At 36.7% G+C, this 15,406-nt stretch overlaps 2 protein-coding genes and 1 pseudogene across 2 annotated transcripts in view; 2 read left to right on the top strand and 1 right to left on the bottom strand.

The window, feature by feature from the left end:
- Positions 1 to 4,085, bottom strand: part of Dnajc24 (DnaJ heat shock protein family (Hsp40) member C24) — a 39,139-nt gene extending 35,054 nt beyond the window's left edge. Inside the window, exons 1-2 of the mRNA XM_048361667.1 lie at positions 4,004 to 4,085; positions 634 to 776 (exon numbers count right to left, since the gene is read on the bottom strand). Of these exons, the coding sequence (XP_048217624.1) occupies positions 634 to 744 (111 nt within the window). The 5' untranslated portion in view covers positions 745 to 776; positions 4,004 to 4,085. The remainder of the gene's footprint in view (positions 1 to 633; positions 777 to 4,003) is intronic.
- LOC125362466 lies at positions 1,008 to 1,594 on the top strand (annotated as a pseudogene).
- A 118-nt stretch (positions 4,086 to 4,203) lies between the features above and the next one.
- The window catches only part of LOC125362741 (doublecortin domain-containing protein 1-like), a 211,940-nt gene continuing 200,737 nt past the window's right edge, over positions 4,204 to 15,406 (top strand). Inside the window, exons 1-2 of the mRNA XM_048361661.1 lie at positions 4,204 to 4,253; positions 8,020 to 8,090. The gene's annotated coding sequence lies outside the window, so the exon portion shown is untranslated. The remainder of the gene's footprint in view (positions 4,254 to 8,019; positions 8,091 to 15,406) is intronic.

The following is a 15,406-nucleotide window of genomic DNA, read 5'->3' as shown; positions in this document are numbered from 1 at the left end:
CCTCCTCACATAAAATCAGTCATCCACTCTCTTCTACCAGAGGAAAAGGCCCAAGATTTAGGGTATGAAGAAAAAATAACAGAGAATGTCTGGATTCAGGAACATCAGGACCAGTATTAAAGGCAACGTACTAAATATATACAAAATAAGATATAGGTAAAATTACTTTTGATGACTGCAGAAATATGTATATGCTATGCAAAACAGCCAACATATCAATATGTCATTTCAACATATAACCAACATGAAAAGTTTTTAGATTTTTACATTCATTTTTTAACAAATGTGTATTGTATACTTATAACAAATTACAATATAGATAGCCAAAACTCAAGGGCTCAATAGCCACATGTCTGGTGGCTACTGAATACACGAATTATTATGTGGCTACACTTGTAAACATTTACACAGATTATGTCCTTTAATTATGTCTTTTAATCCTCTCTGAAACATACATACAGAAAATCAGTTTAAGTTCTCATAGGTGGTGAGAGTGTGAGGATTCAGATCTCTACTTCCTAACTACTGCACTATCCTACATAGGTTTTTTAACTTTAAATCCATTTTAACTTTAAATCCATTTTATGGTCACATTTACAAATTGATCTACACACACAATGTAAAAAGACTTACCATTAATACGAGTTTTTGATATTTTTGTTTTAGGTCAGCCACATCTGCATATGGGTCTGCACCCAAAATACTGTACCAATCCTTTTTTGGTGCCGGCTTAAATGCCATCATTCTTTGAACAAGAAGTAGCCTTTCCAGATCAGCTGAAAAGAAACATTAAAATGACAACCTATTATTACAGTCTGGAAGGATCTTAACAACAACAACAACAAAAATCAAGGACTTTCCTAAGTTATTTAAAAAATGCTTGAGTAGAGTAGGCGCTGTGAAGGCTGACGCTTCCAGAAGTCTGTCCGACCGGGGTGTCAATGCCAGTCTTCAGGTGATGAGATGAGGGCACAGCGGTGAAGTCATCAAGTATTTCCTAGAGATTGATGGAAGCCAAAATCAAAACACTTCCCCTGGAGAATGCACCCATCCTTTCAGAGGGCTCTCTACAGGAAGGGCACCAATTATGGATTGGCAACCTGGACCCTAAAATCACAGAATACCACCTCTTCAAGTTCCTCCAGAAGTTTAGCAAGGTCAAACAGTTTGACTTCCTCTTCCACAAGTCAGGCGCTTTGGAGGGGCAGCCTCGGGGGTAATGTCTTGTTAACGTTGAAACTAAGCAGGAAGCAGAACAAGCCATCCAATGTCTCAATGGCAAGCTGGCACTAAGAAGCTGGTGGTACAATGGGCACATGCTCAAGTAAAGCGATATGATCACAACAAGAACGACAAGATCCTTCCAATCAGTCTTGAGCTGTCCTCAAGCACTGAGCCAACTCAGTCTAACCTCAGTGTCACTGCAAAGATCAAAGCCATTGAAGCAAAGCTGAAGATGATGGCAGAAAATCCTGATGCAGAGTACCCAGCAGCACCTGTCTATTCCTACTTTAAGCCACCAGATAAAAAAAGGACTACTCCATATTCCAGAACAGTTGGAAATCTCAAAGATGATGGTTATGAATTATTGTAGCAGCAAAAGAAAATTGATCTCCACACCTAAGCTCCTTTGCCTTTGTACTTTGTAGATGTAAGCGGTACTGTCCAACAGAGCACAATCACGTTAGAATTTGGTAACACATCATTTTTGGTTGTTCCTGATATGTCTTCCCTGAACAATACGTGGAATTGAGTATCATCCAAAATAAATAGGATGATGTCCAAAACTGTGATTTGAACACTGAGATGCTCTAGATGGCTGGGTTTGCTTGAATTTTTAACTCCAGAAATACAGTGTGCCAGAGAGAAAGCCAAACTTATAATCAGGAGAAAAATATTATTAAGTCCATCAAAAAAAAAAAAACCAGGACATTTTCCTGGGCACATCTTTGCAACATAAAAAGCAAAAAAAGTAACATGAGAGGCAGATTTTTAAATCAAAGCTAGAACTACTAGAGAATTTACAATGGCAGTCTTTCCAACTGGATTGAAAAAAGAGAATTATTGGCCATTTGTAGTAATCTGTTTAAGAATTATGCTTGTAAGTTTCAAAATCCTAATTAGGAAAACATGGTGTGCATATCTTAAAACTGTTTACGTGAACAAACTGGATTCCAGTTTAACATTTTTTACTACAACAAACATTCTATTTAGAAACCCAGCTTTTACTCTCTAGTGATCATTTTTAAGAATCTAAATTATTCTACCTTCTCTAATACCAAATATTACTACCACAGGACTTTTGAAAGTTGCAGTAATTGCATGAGATTGTTTTTATAGAATGAGATTTCTCTGTTTGGAACTGTGTCATGGCTGATCTAAGTAGAAAAGCAAACATTCTTGGAAAGCCTAAACTTTGCTGTATAATTCACCATCAAGCATTACTGCCTAGTAATGTCTGCCTAGTAATGTCTGAGGAGAAGAGGCGAGATGGGCTGTAAAGGCCACATGCAGAGGGCACCAGGAATCTGGAGTGGCCTCTGCTCTGGCACCCACATTGTGACCACCTCATGTTTTCAGTAGTCGTAAAAACTGCATGACTTGAAAACAATCATTTGTAGAACACACTTCTTACTAGATGAAAAATAAAATGCCTCTTTGAACAATTCTGACCAGAACAGTGTAGAGAGATTCATAAAAGTGTTTCTTCAGCTCAGTTTGTTCATTTTTGATACCATCTTTGACAGACTGTAACTGGGCAGCACTTTTGCTTCTCTATAAGTAAATCACTCCAGGTGCCATTCGTGGTAATTAAAGACTGTTTACCACTTTCATTACTAGTTAAAAAAAAGAAAAAGAAGCTTCCATTGTAGATACTTAAGTCTTCCTAATAATATAAGGATACCAAGCATGGTGTCAAACATCTATAATCCTGGTACTGGAGAGGCTTAGGCTGGAGGGTCACAAGTTCAAGACTAGCCTAGACTAGGTAGTGCTTTCCCCAAGGTCAGTCTTTTTAGATGTCTTTAGATATCACATACTCTTTAATTAGCTCTATGTATATTTGTGATGCAAGTGGCTCTCCTTCCACTTGGAGGCTAGTTTAGGGAGGTGGGAGCAACTGTCTCCCTTCTTTTTCTGGTGACTTCTTGAAGTATAGAATGCACCATTTTATCCTTAGGTCCTCAAAGTTTATGCTAATGCAAAACTTAATGCCAGTAGCCTTTTATTTTTAATAGAAACTTAGAAAATACTTAAGTTAGGACTCTATTAGAGTTACTTCCTCTAGAAACCAGAACTATTCATTTGTATTTAAAACAATGTTTATTATTTGTACCAGTTCTTATCCCTCCATGTGAATAAATGCAAAACCTTCTGTGAAAAAAAATGCTTGAGTAAATCACAATCGTAGGCAATCATGAATAACACCTATTTTTATCTTAAAATGCTCTAGATATTTCACATATAGATGATACAAGAAAGTATGGGAAAACCTTAAATATGAGATAGTTCAAAATATATGCTTTACCTCTTAAATCAATGAGAATACAAGAGCATGAAAACTAGAATTTTACAGTAATTCTGGTGGGTGAACATTTAATAATTGTTTCTGCTGATATTATGGTTAAAAAAAAAAAAACCAGCAAAGAAGTTCTCACTCAACACATCAGAGGGGCTTAATACTTAACAATACAAAAAATAAAAAAAAAAGCAGAAGAAGCAAAAACGGGTGGGGGGAGAATACCCAGACGGGCAGGAGTCCCAGTGACTGGGTAGACGCCGAGACCTAAAGAAGGAGCTCGAAACTGTCCATTCGAGGACACAGAGCACCCGGGCTGGGAGCCCCCAGAAAGCAGGCCACCTCTTTCCACGGGGGACAACTGACCAGACAGCCGGAGCTTACCCAAAACTGAGAGTTGTGACCCCGCTGAACTGAGTCAGCTTTCACCAGCCCAGACATTTGCGGGTACCCTTTTCAGGTTCCACACATTATCAGACTCACCAAACTTCACATCGCCAGAGAGACAACCCGTGTCTGCCTGCCGCCCACCAGAACTCGGAACCGGCTTCTCCTTCCGCCGGAAGTCGCTTCTGTGACGTCACCACGTTTCCATTCCAGCAGTAGTTCCGAGGCACCAATCGAAGCACCTCCTCCTCCTCCTCCCGCCCCCTTCTCCTCCAGCTCCCCCCAACCCCCGCCACGACGCGGTCGCCATAGTAACCAGTCACCGCTTGCCTGGAGTCTACTAACAGTAAGTGCCTGAGTTGTGGCGGGGGCTTGTAATGAGGGAAACAATAAAAAGCTTCCCTTAATTCGCTCAGTTCGCTTTATTTCTCCTCTGTCCAGGCTCAACGACTATCATTTCTGTCCTACTCTACGAACACTCCACCCCGACTCAAAGTTCTCCTTGCCCTCTTCAGGCTTCCTCTGTTTACCCTAACACTGGCCCTTTGGGTTTGGGCTGAAAGATGAGATGGGGTTGGTTACAGGACGGATGTGGAGATCTAATAACGCGAGTTTGACCTAGTTATTTCTTTCAGACCTGGGCATATGGCTTAATTTTTATATATAATTTTATTTATTTTTAGTATTTATGTGGTACCAAGGAATCGAACCCAGGGCCTCTGGCATGCTAGGCAAGCACTCTACCACTAAGCCACATTCATTGCCCCATGGCCAATTTTTTTTTAAAGTTCTGAATACCACAAGACTTGTTTAACATCTACAAGGTCTCGGTTTAATTTCCAATACTGACCCCCAAAAAAGTCAAAATTTGCTATCTCGAATTGTTTATGTCAGCCCAGTGAGGCAAGTGACAATGGTGTTATTTTCCCACTTTGTAGATGAGGAAGCAAAACAAAATAGCTATTTCTTGTTACATGGCTTATTCTTGTTAGTTATTCTGTCTTCCACTTCTCTTTTTACCTTTCCTCTTTTTATTTTCTTTGCTGTGTGCTGTATTACATTGATCTCTCTTCCATGCCTTATATCTGGGGGTGAAAAGCATCAAGTTTTTGACACCATGATATGAATCTCACTTGGAGATATTAAAGTAGCTGTATTGTTGCTACTGCTTTTAATTTCCTTCTTTTTAAAATCCTTCTCTAAAATATCACTTTAACAAGACTGAAGATAAATTTAAGCATAATAGATAAAAATCACACTATCGATAATTATTTAATGATAATAACTACAAAGAGTAATTGAATGGTGTGGGTAAGTTTAAATATAAAAAATAAAAGTATAGGATTTTGTCATGTTCAAAGCAGACACAAAGGGGTTTATACTAATAATCAACAGAACTAGTGGTAGTCCTGGCTATAAAATTCCTTCTGAGTGGTCCTACCAAAGTACCCATAGCAACAGTATTAAGTGTTGTTTTGAATCCATTCCTATGCAACATTATCTGGATAAGTTCTCTTGAACTTTTCTAGTCTGATTTTAAAAAAGACCTCTTTTCCACTACTTGGTTGATTTTTGTGGAGAGATATACTCAAGTAATCCAGATTTTAGAGTGAAATTGCTTTGATATATTATCTCATTAGGTTACCACATTATCTCTCTTATATTCTATTTACTTGTTTGGGTTTATAAAATACTGTGCCCATTAAATCACAAATACATTGTTATGTCATTTCTTCATACTATAGTTTTTATCCCTAAAGCATACTGTTTTTTTCTTTATACTCTTATTATTCAACCAAAATTATATCATTTATATCATCTGGTATCTGGATCTTGTTTACATTTGCCTTGTTTCAGAAATGTAATTTGCTGTGGTTAGTTTGCTTGAATTTTGTTTGTTCTGTGTTTTAAATATCTTTTAGCTTACAGATCTCATTTCTTTTTTCTTTTATTGTGATCACCATATTGGCAAAGAGATCAGTTATCTTGTAATCTAACCTTATTGTATTAGGATAAACATCAAGAAATAATTGTTACACAAATCCTTGCTCAATTATTTTTTCTGTTTTATTTTCTCAAGCAAAACTATCTAATAAGAATATGACTTTTTTTGCCAGTCCTGGGGCTTGAACTCAGGGCCTGAGCACTGTCCCTGGCTTCTTTTTGCTCAAGGCTAGCACTCTAACACAAGAGCCATAGTGCCACTTCTGACTTTTTCTATAAATGTGGTGCTGAGGAATTGAACCTAGGTATGCGAGACAAGCACTTTACCACTAGGACATATTCCCAGCCCCTAGGAATATGACATAAGCCACTAAGTTAAGGTATACCTGATGTTAAATATTTTTATTTTACTCTATAGATCTAGAATATTAAAATATATTCAGCTTAAAATAACTAATGAGGTATTTTATATCCTTTTGTCTTCCTCTATCTTCCAAAACTGATAAGTATTTTGAACATGTCTCAATTTGGACTAGTCTCATTTTAGATGCTTAATAGACAGGTATGACTAGTCGTTATGTTGAGCAGGGCAGGTCTAGAGAATTAAGTCTTAACTCAAGCATGGTGTGTGTGTGCGTGTGTGTATGTGTGTGTGTATTAATACTAGGGCGTGAACTCTAGATCTTGTACTATAGTCTGGATTTCTTTTTGTTGATAGCTGGTGCTCTACCACTGGAACCTCTAGTTCCAACTTTTTGCTGATAAATTGCAGACAAAAATTACTTGAGGGCTGGAGATATGGCCTGGTGGTAGAATGCTTGCTTTGCATACATGAAGCCCTGGGTTTGATTCCTCAACACCACATATATAGAAAAAGCCGTGCTGAAAAAGTGGTGCTGTGGCCCAAGAGGTAGAGTGCTAGCATTGAGCAAAAATAAGCCAGGGATAGTGCTCAGGCCCTGAGTTCAAGCCCCAGGAGTGGCAAAAAAATCACTTGAATTTGTCTTTTAGAGCTAGGTTTAAACTATGATTCTTAGATCTTAACCTCATGAGTAGCTAGAGTTTTAAATATGAGCCACTGATACTTAGCAAGTCCTCTTTACGTTGACATTCCTTTACTTTACCAATATGACCTCTAGTTTTCCAAATTTTAAACACTTGTGTCTTGTTTTGGTACTTCATCCATAATTTCCCCTATTTCCCTAATTTCCTACTATCAATTTTGTCCCTTCTTTTAAGCCTGGTCATTAGAAATTACTTCCTGTGTACTTCTCATTTGCATCCATTCTATGATAAACTGTATTGTTTACTTTAGATGCACATCCAGATTCCCAAGATGTATTGCAAGCTCTTCAAGGTCAAGATCATTTCTGTCTAAGAAACTAAGCACTGGGCATCTTGCTTCATTCTCTGAACCTCAAATGATGTATTTGTATGATAAATTTGTGCCTCATACAAGTAGCATAAAAACACAATTGACCATAGTCTTCTCAAAAGCATAGAGTTTATCAGGGTGATGTTTAAAAAAGCAGGGACATAACTATAAATGTTGTGTGAGAGTAAATACCAAGTGCTCTGACATGAATAGTATCCTAGAAGTGTCCCAAAAGAATAGATTAGTTGAATGAAATCCTTGAATCAAGGCATAGCAAATCCAGGAAGATGTATGGAAGTTTTAAGTTTTAAATAATGCTTTGCAGAGAGATAAGGATGAATGGTAAGAATTAGAGACACTTCTGTCATAAAGCTTTTACAGTATGTAGAATCAGCTCTAATGAACAACTGCTATACTGTGGATCTGGAACATACCCCAAGTCCATGTATCAATGTCTTGGGCCCCACTCATGGTCTTGTTGAGAGATATTGAGATCTTAAGAGTTGGAGCCTAATAGGATGAAGTTAGGTATTAAGAGCTTTGGAATCAATGGCCCCCTCATCTTTTGCCCACACTCTGCCAAATGGGTAGTGGTAACTGGATCATCATTGTTGTCCAAAACTGTGAACCAAAATAAACCTGTCCTCTTTATAAGTTGATTATCATAGGTATCTTGTTACAGTAATAAGAAACTAATACTATAGTATAGTACTGTCTCAGTTTTTAGAAATGGTGTTTGCATTTTTCTCTTGGTTGATAGTCTTAATTTGTCCACACTCCTCTGTTGTTGCAGCAGTGATCCATCATCAGTGAAAATGTACTGAATTCGTCTAAGGAAAAGTGCTGAGCAGAAGAAAACAAACGGTATACATTTGTTGGTACCAAACCTGTTGCTCTGTTTTTCATATTTATTTCAATTATATGAGTCTTTCAAATGTTTTAAGGTCATTACCTGAAATCCTGTTACAGTTTTCCTATCCCTTCACAATTGATGTTTTATAGCATTCCATTAACCATTTAAATAACTACATAAAGTCTATCTTTTGTTTTCTTCTAGTAATCATAATTAATATGAACTGATTTTCCTATTGTTTCTTTCTCTTCTTCTGACTTTTCTGTGCATATTCCAACTATCCTGAGAAATATGATATTCTCCTTCAGTTGTATGAGAACACTGCTTTTTTAATTTTTAGATTCTAGAGCTGTGGCTTAAACTCAGGGGCTGGGCACTGTCCCTGAGCTTTTTGTTCACAGCTAGTGCTCTACTACTTTAGCCATGGCTCCACTTCCAGGATTTTTAATGGTTAATTTGAGATAAGAGTCTTAAGGAACTTTCCTGCCTGGGCTGGCTTCAAAGTGTGATCCTCAAATCTCAGCCTCCTGAATACCTAGGGCTATAGGTCTGAGCCAATAGCGTCCAGCTGAATATTGTTTTTTAAGCTTTCTTCGTTAACTTTTAAGCCTGAGTATTTAATACCTGCATTTTTTGAAAAAAACTTGTCATGTAATTGACTCGCAGAAGAAAGGTTAATCTGAATGATCAAGGGGTGTTAATTTACAGGTTAAGATGTGTTAAACAGTTGATAGGAAGTCTGTTTAAGTCAATTAGAGAGTATAATGAAGACGTTTCCAGGGTGTTATGGAACCTTTTGAAGTTAGTTTGGAATTTACTAGTATATATTAACCAGGGCACCTTGCTTAACATGCCATTGTATTTGGGTTTTTAATTTGTATAATTCTAATAAATATTAATAGGCATACATATTTAGAAGTTCACTTTGTTAGTAAGATTCATGTTCTAATCTAGGGAATTGAATTCGTGATTTAATCCATCATAAATGAAATAGAAAGCAGTATTTGCTCCTTAACTTCAGTTCTTATATATTTTTTTCTAAAATTAAATTAGGGATGGGGTAACAGTTTTAAAAACAAATGTAATCATTACCTTACTTATGTAACTGTAACCCCCTTCCTCATCACCTTTTCAGTAAAGATTAAAAATAGAAATAAATGCACCTGTATTGTATACATTAACCAATTATTTTTAGCTTTGGTTTATTTCCCTCCTTGTTTTTACATAGTTAATATCATTATAAAAGGTAGAATTGATGAAGACATATGATTGGTTTTCTCTGAGAAAATTATCCTAAGTAATATTATGACACATTTTGGTATTGGCTCATATCTTCAAAAACTTCAAAATGATTAATGTTATTATGCAGAATTTAATGTTACTATTCTAGTTGCGAGAGTTGAATATAATTTTTTAAGATGATAGCCCTATTTAACAGGAATAAAGCACTGCAACTTCAACTGTTTATATCCACAAGAGATAGAAAGGTAAAAATTACATTTCAAAATATATTCTTCACCTAGTGTGAGAGTTGCTGTGGTATTTTTTTTTATTACTTGTGTCATTTTCCTAGGAAGAAACACATTTAGCATTTCAACTCCTCTCAACCTTTCAGTTTAATTATTTGGAGATGGATGGAAAACAAGTTTTATATGGTATAGGGATTTCTACAATGATGGATGAAATGCCAAAATAATGAAAGCACACCGCTTTAAAAATATACCAAATACTAGATGTTTTCTAATGATTTCCACAAAATACCGTATTTTGTAGCAATTTATGGTATTACTTTTCATTCTCCTATGGAATCACCATGAGTATAGTCTTTTGTAGCTCATTAGCAAATTCTATAATGAGTTTTTTGGTGTGATAGATAGTTAAAGTAACAGACAAATGACAGATTGTTTGCCTTTAATGATTTCCCTGTTTCAAGCCCATTACAAAGCAATTAGAAATCTGACAGCATTTTCACTCTGCATTACTGATCATCTAAAGTGATGAGAAATGAGAGGTGATGAATATTAATTGTATATTTTCATATGATTATCATAAATTATTACCTTGTCTGATGTGCTGCAGGTGAAGTGGGAGCATTAGAGAAAAGCACTCAAACATATTAATTTGGAAGACTGTGGTTTAAAAAGTCTTTGTCAGTAGTATAAATCCTAGTCTACAATGTTCATCTCTATGAATATTTCTCTGTGAATATTGAATTAATTATTTTTAGCTTATTTGGAACAACTTACATACATTTTCTTATGTGAATACAAGAAAAGAAAATGATTCTCCCATAGTACTATACATGCATATGTATTTAAATTCAGGATTTGAAAAATCTTAATTTAGAAAGTGAGATATCAGTCAATTTTGTTGATACATATATTTCATATGTATACACATATATAGTATTTGAAAACACTACTAGAGAGATACACTTAGAAAGAGATTTGATGTTAGTGTTAAAGTCAGGTAATCCTGCAAAATAGGCATCAAGATAGGAAAGTATAACCAAATATGGAATGATGTTTTTCTGGGTCCTCTGAAACAGTTGTTTTCATTTTCGTCTATAATGTATCCCATTTTATACCTCAGGATTCAAGTGCTATCATTACTTGTTATTGCCTTAGGTTTTGAGCAGGTATTCATCCAGAAACCATAATACAATGTTTAGCACAGTAAACATAGAAAAGCCTGAAGCATTTGAAATAATTAGAAGCATATTTGGATCAATTTTACCAAAGTAAATTAGTTTACTGTTTTTTCTCCATCTAGTGGCATATATGAGCTGGTAATCCATATATGATGAATTGAGTTGAATATCTTTGCAATAATGAGGTTATGTTTTCTTTTGTGGATTGTTTGCTGTATACCATCTTAGGTCCATCTTTATACAAGAAGACTATTAACCTATATAGTGCTGATTATAAGTCAATAAATTGGGATTTTCTATGTTGTTTAGGAGTAATTCTGTTTATGAGTGATTCTGTTTATATCAATTATCATTTTATAAATAGTAAAGATGAAAGTGCTAGACTTTCACAAATAAATTTTTACATTCTGGAAGGTAAAGAACTTTGAACTTCATTATGTATTTGTTCTGAGAAATGTCAAGTATAATGAAAAGAAAATTATCAGTAAAAAGGGTTGGATCACGGGCTGGGGACATAGCCTAGTGGCAAGAGTGCCTGCCTCGGATACACGAGGCCCTAGGTTCGATTCCCCAGCACCACATATACAGAAAACAGCCAGAAGCGGCGCTGTGGCTCAAGTGGCAGAGTGCTAGCCTTGAGCGGGAAGAAGCCAGGGACAGTGCTCAGGCCCTGAGTCCAAGGCCCAGGACTGGCCAAAAAAAAAAAAAAGAGGGTTGAATCACTAATATTTATTTTTTTTCAAATTTTTATTATCAAACTGATGTACAGAGAGGTTACAGTTTCATACGTTAGGCATTGGATACATTTCTTGTACTGTTTGTTACCTTGTCCCTCATACCCCCCTCCCTCCTCCCCCTTTCCCTTTCCCCCCCTGAGGTGTTCAGTTCACTTACACCAAACAGTTTTGCAAGTATTGCTTTTGTAGTTGTTTCTCTTTTTTTACCCTGTGTCTCTCAATTTTGGTATTACCTTTCAATTTCCTAGTTCCAATACCAGTATACACGGGTTTCCAAAATACTCAGATAAGATTACAGAGATAGTGTAGGTACAACCACAGGAAGGTGATACAAGAACATCATCAATAATAGAAGCTACAGACACATGGGACGTTGTAAGTAGTTACAACTGTGATATAACAATTATTTACATAACATGGAGTTCATTTCACTTAGCATCATCTTCTGTGTTCATAAAGGTATAGCTATTGGGCTCTTGTGATCCTCTGCTGTGACTAGCCTAAACCTGTGTTACTTATTCCCTATGAGGGAGACCATAGAGTCCATGTTTCTTTGGGTCTGACTCACTTCACCTAGTATAATTTTTTCCAAGTCCTTCCATTTCCTTACAAATGGGGCAATGTCATTCTTTCTGATAGAGGCATAAAATTCCATTGTGTATATGTACCACATTTTCCTGATCCAATCGTCTACTGAGGGGCATCTGGGTTGGTTCCAGATTCTAGCTATGACAAATTGTGCTGCGATGAACATTGTTGTGCTGGTGGCATTACTGTGATTTTGTTTGTGGGCTTTTGGATAGATACCCAAAAGTGGGGCTGCTGGGTCATAGGGGAGTTCTGTATTTAGCCTTCTGAGGAATCTCCATACTGCTTGCCAGAGTGGCTGAACCAGTTTACATTCCCACCAATAATGAAGTAGGGTTCCCTTTTGGCCACATCCCCTCCAACAATTGTTATTGTTAGTTTTCTTGATATATGACATTCTTACTGGGGTGAGATGGAATCTCAATGTTGTTTTGATTTGCATTTCTTTTATGGCCAGTGATGTAGAGCACTTTTTCATGTCTCTTGGCCATTCTCATTTCCTCATCAGAGAAGTCTCTTTGTAAGTCTTTAGCCCATTTGATGAGGGGGCTATTGGTTCTTTGCGGTTTTGTTTTGGAAGAATGTAATTTTTTTAGTTCTGCATATATTTTAGATATGAGGCCTTTTTCTGTTGAATGGCCGGTAAAGATCTTCTCCCAGTCTGTGGGCTTTCTGTTTATCTTGTGAGCTATGTCCTTTGCCATGCAGAAGCTCTGCAGTTTGATGCAGTCCCATTTGTCCAACCTTTCTTTGATTTGTAGCCTTTCTGGGTCTTTGTTAAGGAAGTTCTGTCCTGCGGAATCACTAATATTTAGTAGCCAAGATGTCTGATCTCTCTTCAAGTTCATATATAGAATAAGTCCAGCTAACCCCAAACTCAACCATGAAGATTTAAACCTTCTAAACAGACCCATATCCAGTATTGAAATAGAAACGGCAATAAGTGATCTCCCATCCAAGAAAATCCCAGGTCCAGACGGATTCACAGCAGAATTCTACAAGGCCTTCAAAACAGAACTCACACCAATATTTCTCAAATTCTTCAATGAAATGGAAAGGGAACGTTCACTACCAGACACATTCTATGAAGCCAACATAACCCTCATCCCAAAACCAGGCAGGGACTCATCACGGAAAGAGGACTATAGACCGATTTCCCTGATGAACATAGACGCAAAAATCCTCAACAAAATTCTGGCCAGTCGACTTCAACAGGTCATCAAAAAAGTCATACACCACGATCAAACTGGATTCATCCCAGGGATGCAAAGTTGGTTCAATATACGCAAGTCAATTAATGCAATTCATCACATCAACTGGAGCAAGGTAAAGAACCACATGGTTATATCACTTGATGCGGAGAAAGCGTTTGATAAAATCCAGCACCCATTTATGCTGAAAGCCCTGGAATAATTGGGATTCCAGGGAACATTCCTGAATATAATCAAGGCAGTCTATGACAAACCAACAGCAAGCATAACTCTAAATGGTGAAAAACTAAAGCCATTCCCTTTAAAATCAGGAACAAGACAGGGATGTCTACTCTCTCCCCTTCTCTTCAACATAGTACTAGAATTCCTAGCCAGAGCAATTAGACAAAAAGAAAATATAAAGGGGATCCAAATAGGAAAAGATGTAGTTGAACTTTCTCTCTTTGCAGATGACATGATCCTATACCTAAAGAACCCCATAGACTGTACCCCCAAGCTACTAGAGCTGATCCAAAACTTTGGCAGAGTTGCAGGATATAAAATAAACCCTCAAAAATCAACGGCCTTCCTCTACGCTAACGACACAAAGACCAAGGCTGAAATCAGGAAAACAACTCCTTTTGCAACTCCTTAGCCTCAAAAAACATAAAGTACCTAGGAATAACCTTAACCAAAGAAGTGAAAGACCTCTATGATGAGAACTTTAAAAACATGAAAACTGAAATTAAGGCAGAACTAAGGAAATGGAAAAACTTCCCATGCTCCTGGATTGGGAGGATTAATATAATCAAAATGGCAGTATTGCCAAAGGCTATCTACAAATTCAATGCAATACCCATTAATATCCCAACACCATTTTTCAATGAAATAGAGGAAGCAATCCAGAAATTCATATGGAACAATAAAAGACCTAGAATAGCAAAAACAATTCTAAGCAGAAAGAATGGTGCTGGAGGAATTACAATACCTAACTTGAAGCTGTATTATAAAGCTATAGTAATAACATAACTTTTAAAGAATCAGAAAAGTGATTATCGGTGTCCCTACCTCCTTTCTTCTAGCTTCAGTATTCCAGCCTTAATGCAAACGTTTATGTTGTTTCTTTCTAAAACCCAACCAATTTGCCTTCATTTTCCTTTCTACTTTTTAACATGCTACTGTATTAGTCAAGTTTTGTTATTAGAATGAAATATCAGAGGCAAGATTGCTTTATAAAGGAAAGAGATTTAGTTTACCCATCAGTTCTGGTGATTATGAGCTGATAGTTCTGTTGAAGGCCTCACAGTGAATGGCATGACAGTGGTGGGAGGACATGAGAGAAGAGGAGATAACACTACTAGAGAGTTATCCAAAGAAGGATTCAGGGGCCAAACTCAGGCCTTTATAACAACTCATCTTGTGCACACTAACTTAGGGGTCCTTTAAGGGCAATCTTAATCCACATTGAAGGCATACTCTAAATAAAGACTTCCTACTCTAGGCTCTACTTTGAGAAGTAGAGCCTCATACCAACAGATGAATCTTCAGACTAACACATCCAAACCATCACCCAACATACCTGTTTGGCTTTTTGGCCAAAGTACCAGTTCTTTTTTTAGAAAAAATGGTTTGAAAATCTTACATATTTTTCCTAAGACAAGGTTCATCTTTCCATGCTTCAGCTTACAGGAATTGAGGCTGTCCAAATATTCCACAGTTGGTAACAAAAAGCTTATGAAACAAATATTTCTAGATTTTTATTTTTGCAGGAAAAAGGGGTTTATTATGTGGCAGTTTCAAAAAGACAGCACCCCAGTACATTTCAGCCATCTTCTATCTATAAAATTCTCTTAAATGACTAAAATGTTAGCAATGAGAAGACTAACAGTCTCCCCATTCCCACTCTTTTTTTTAATCAGATCAGGAAAAAATGAACCCAAGGGAGTTTAGAGATCCGAACTCTAGACCTTGGCCCAGATCCAGTGACCTTGGTCTTGTGATACACTGCCTTCCCATCTACTAAAGCTATGGAACCATTTACTTCAGTTCTGTCTTCAGTTATTAAATAAATGATTGATTTTGGTGTTGGTTTGATAAATATAAATATTCCCTTCTCACTGTTCTCATTACAATGTTTTAGTTATAAAACTTTTTTCATAATG

The sequence above is a fragment of the Perognathus longimembris genome, chromosome 13 (assembly GCF_023159225.1).
Source record: "Perognathus longimembris pacificus isolate PPM17 chromosome 13, ASM2315922v1, whole genome shotgun sequence".
NCBI lineage: Eukaryota > Metazoa > Chordata > Mammalia > Rodentia > Heteromyidae > Perognathus > Perognathus longimembris.
This window is presented reverse-complemented; position numbering and strand designations above follow the sequence as displayed.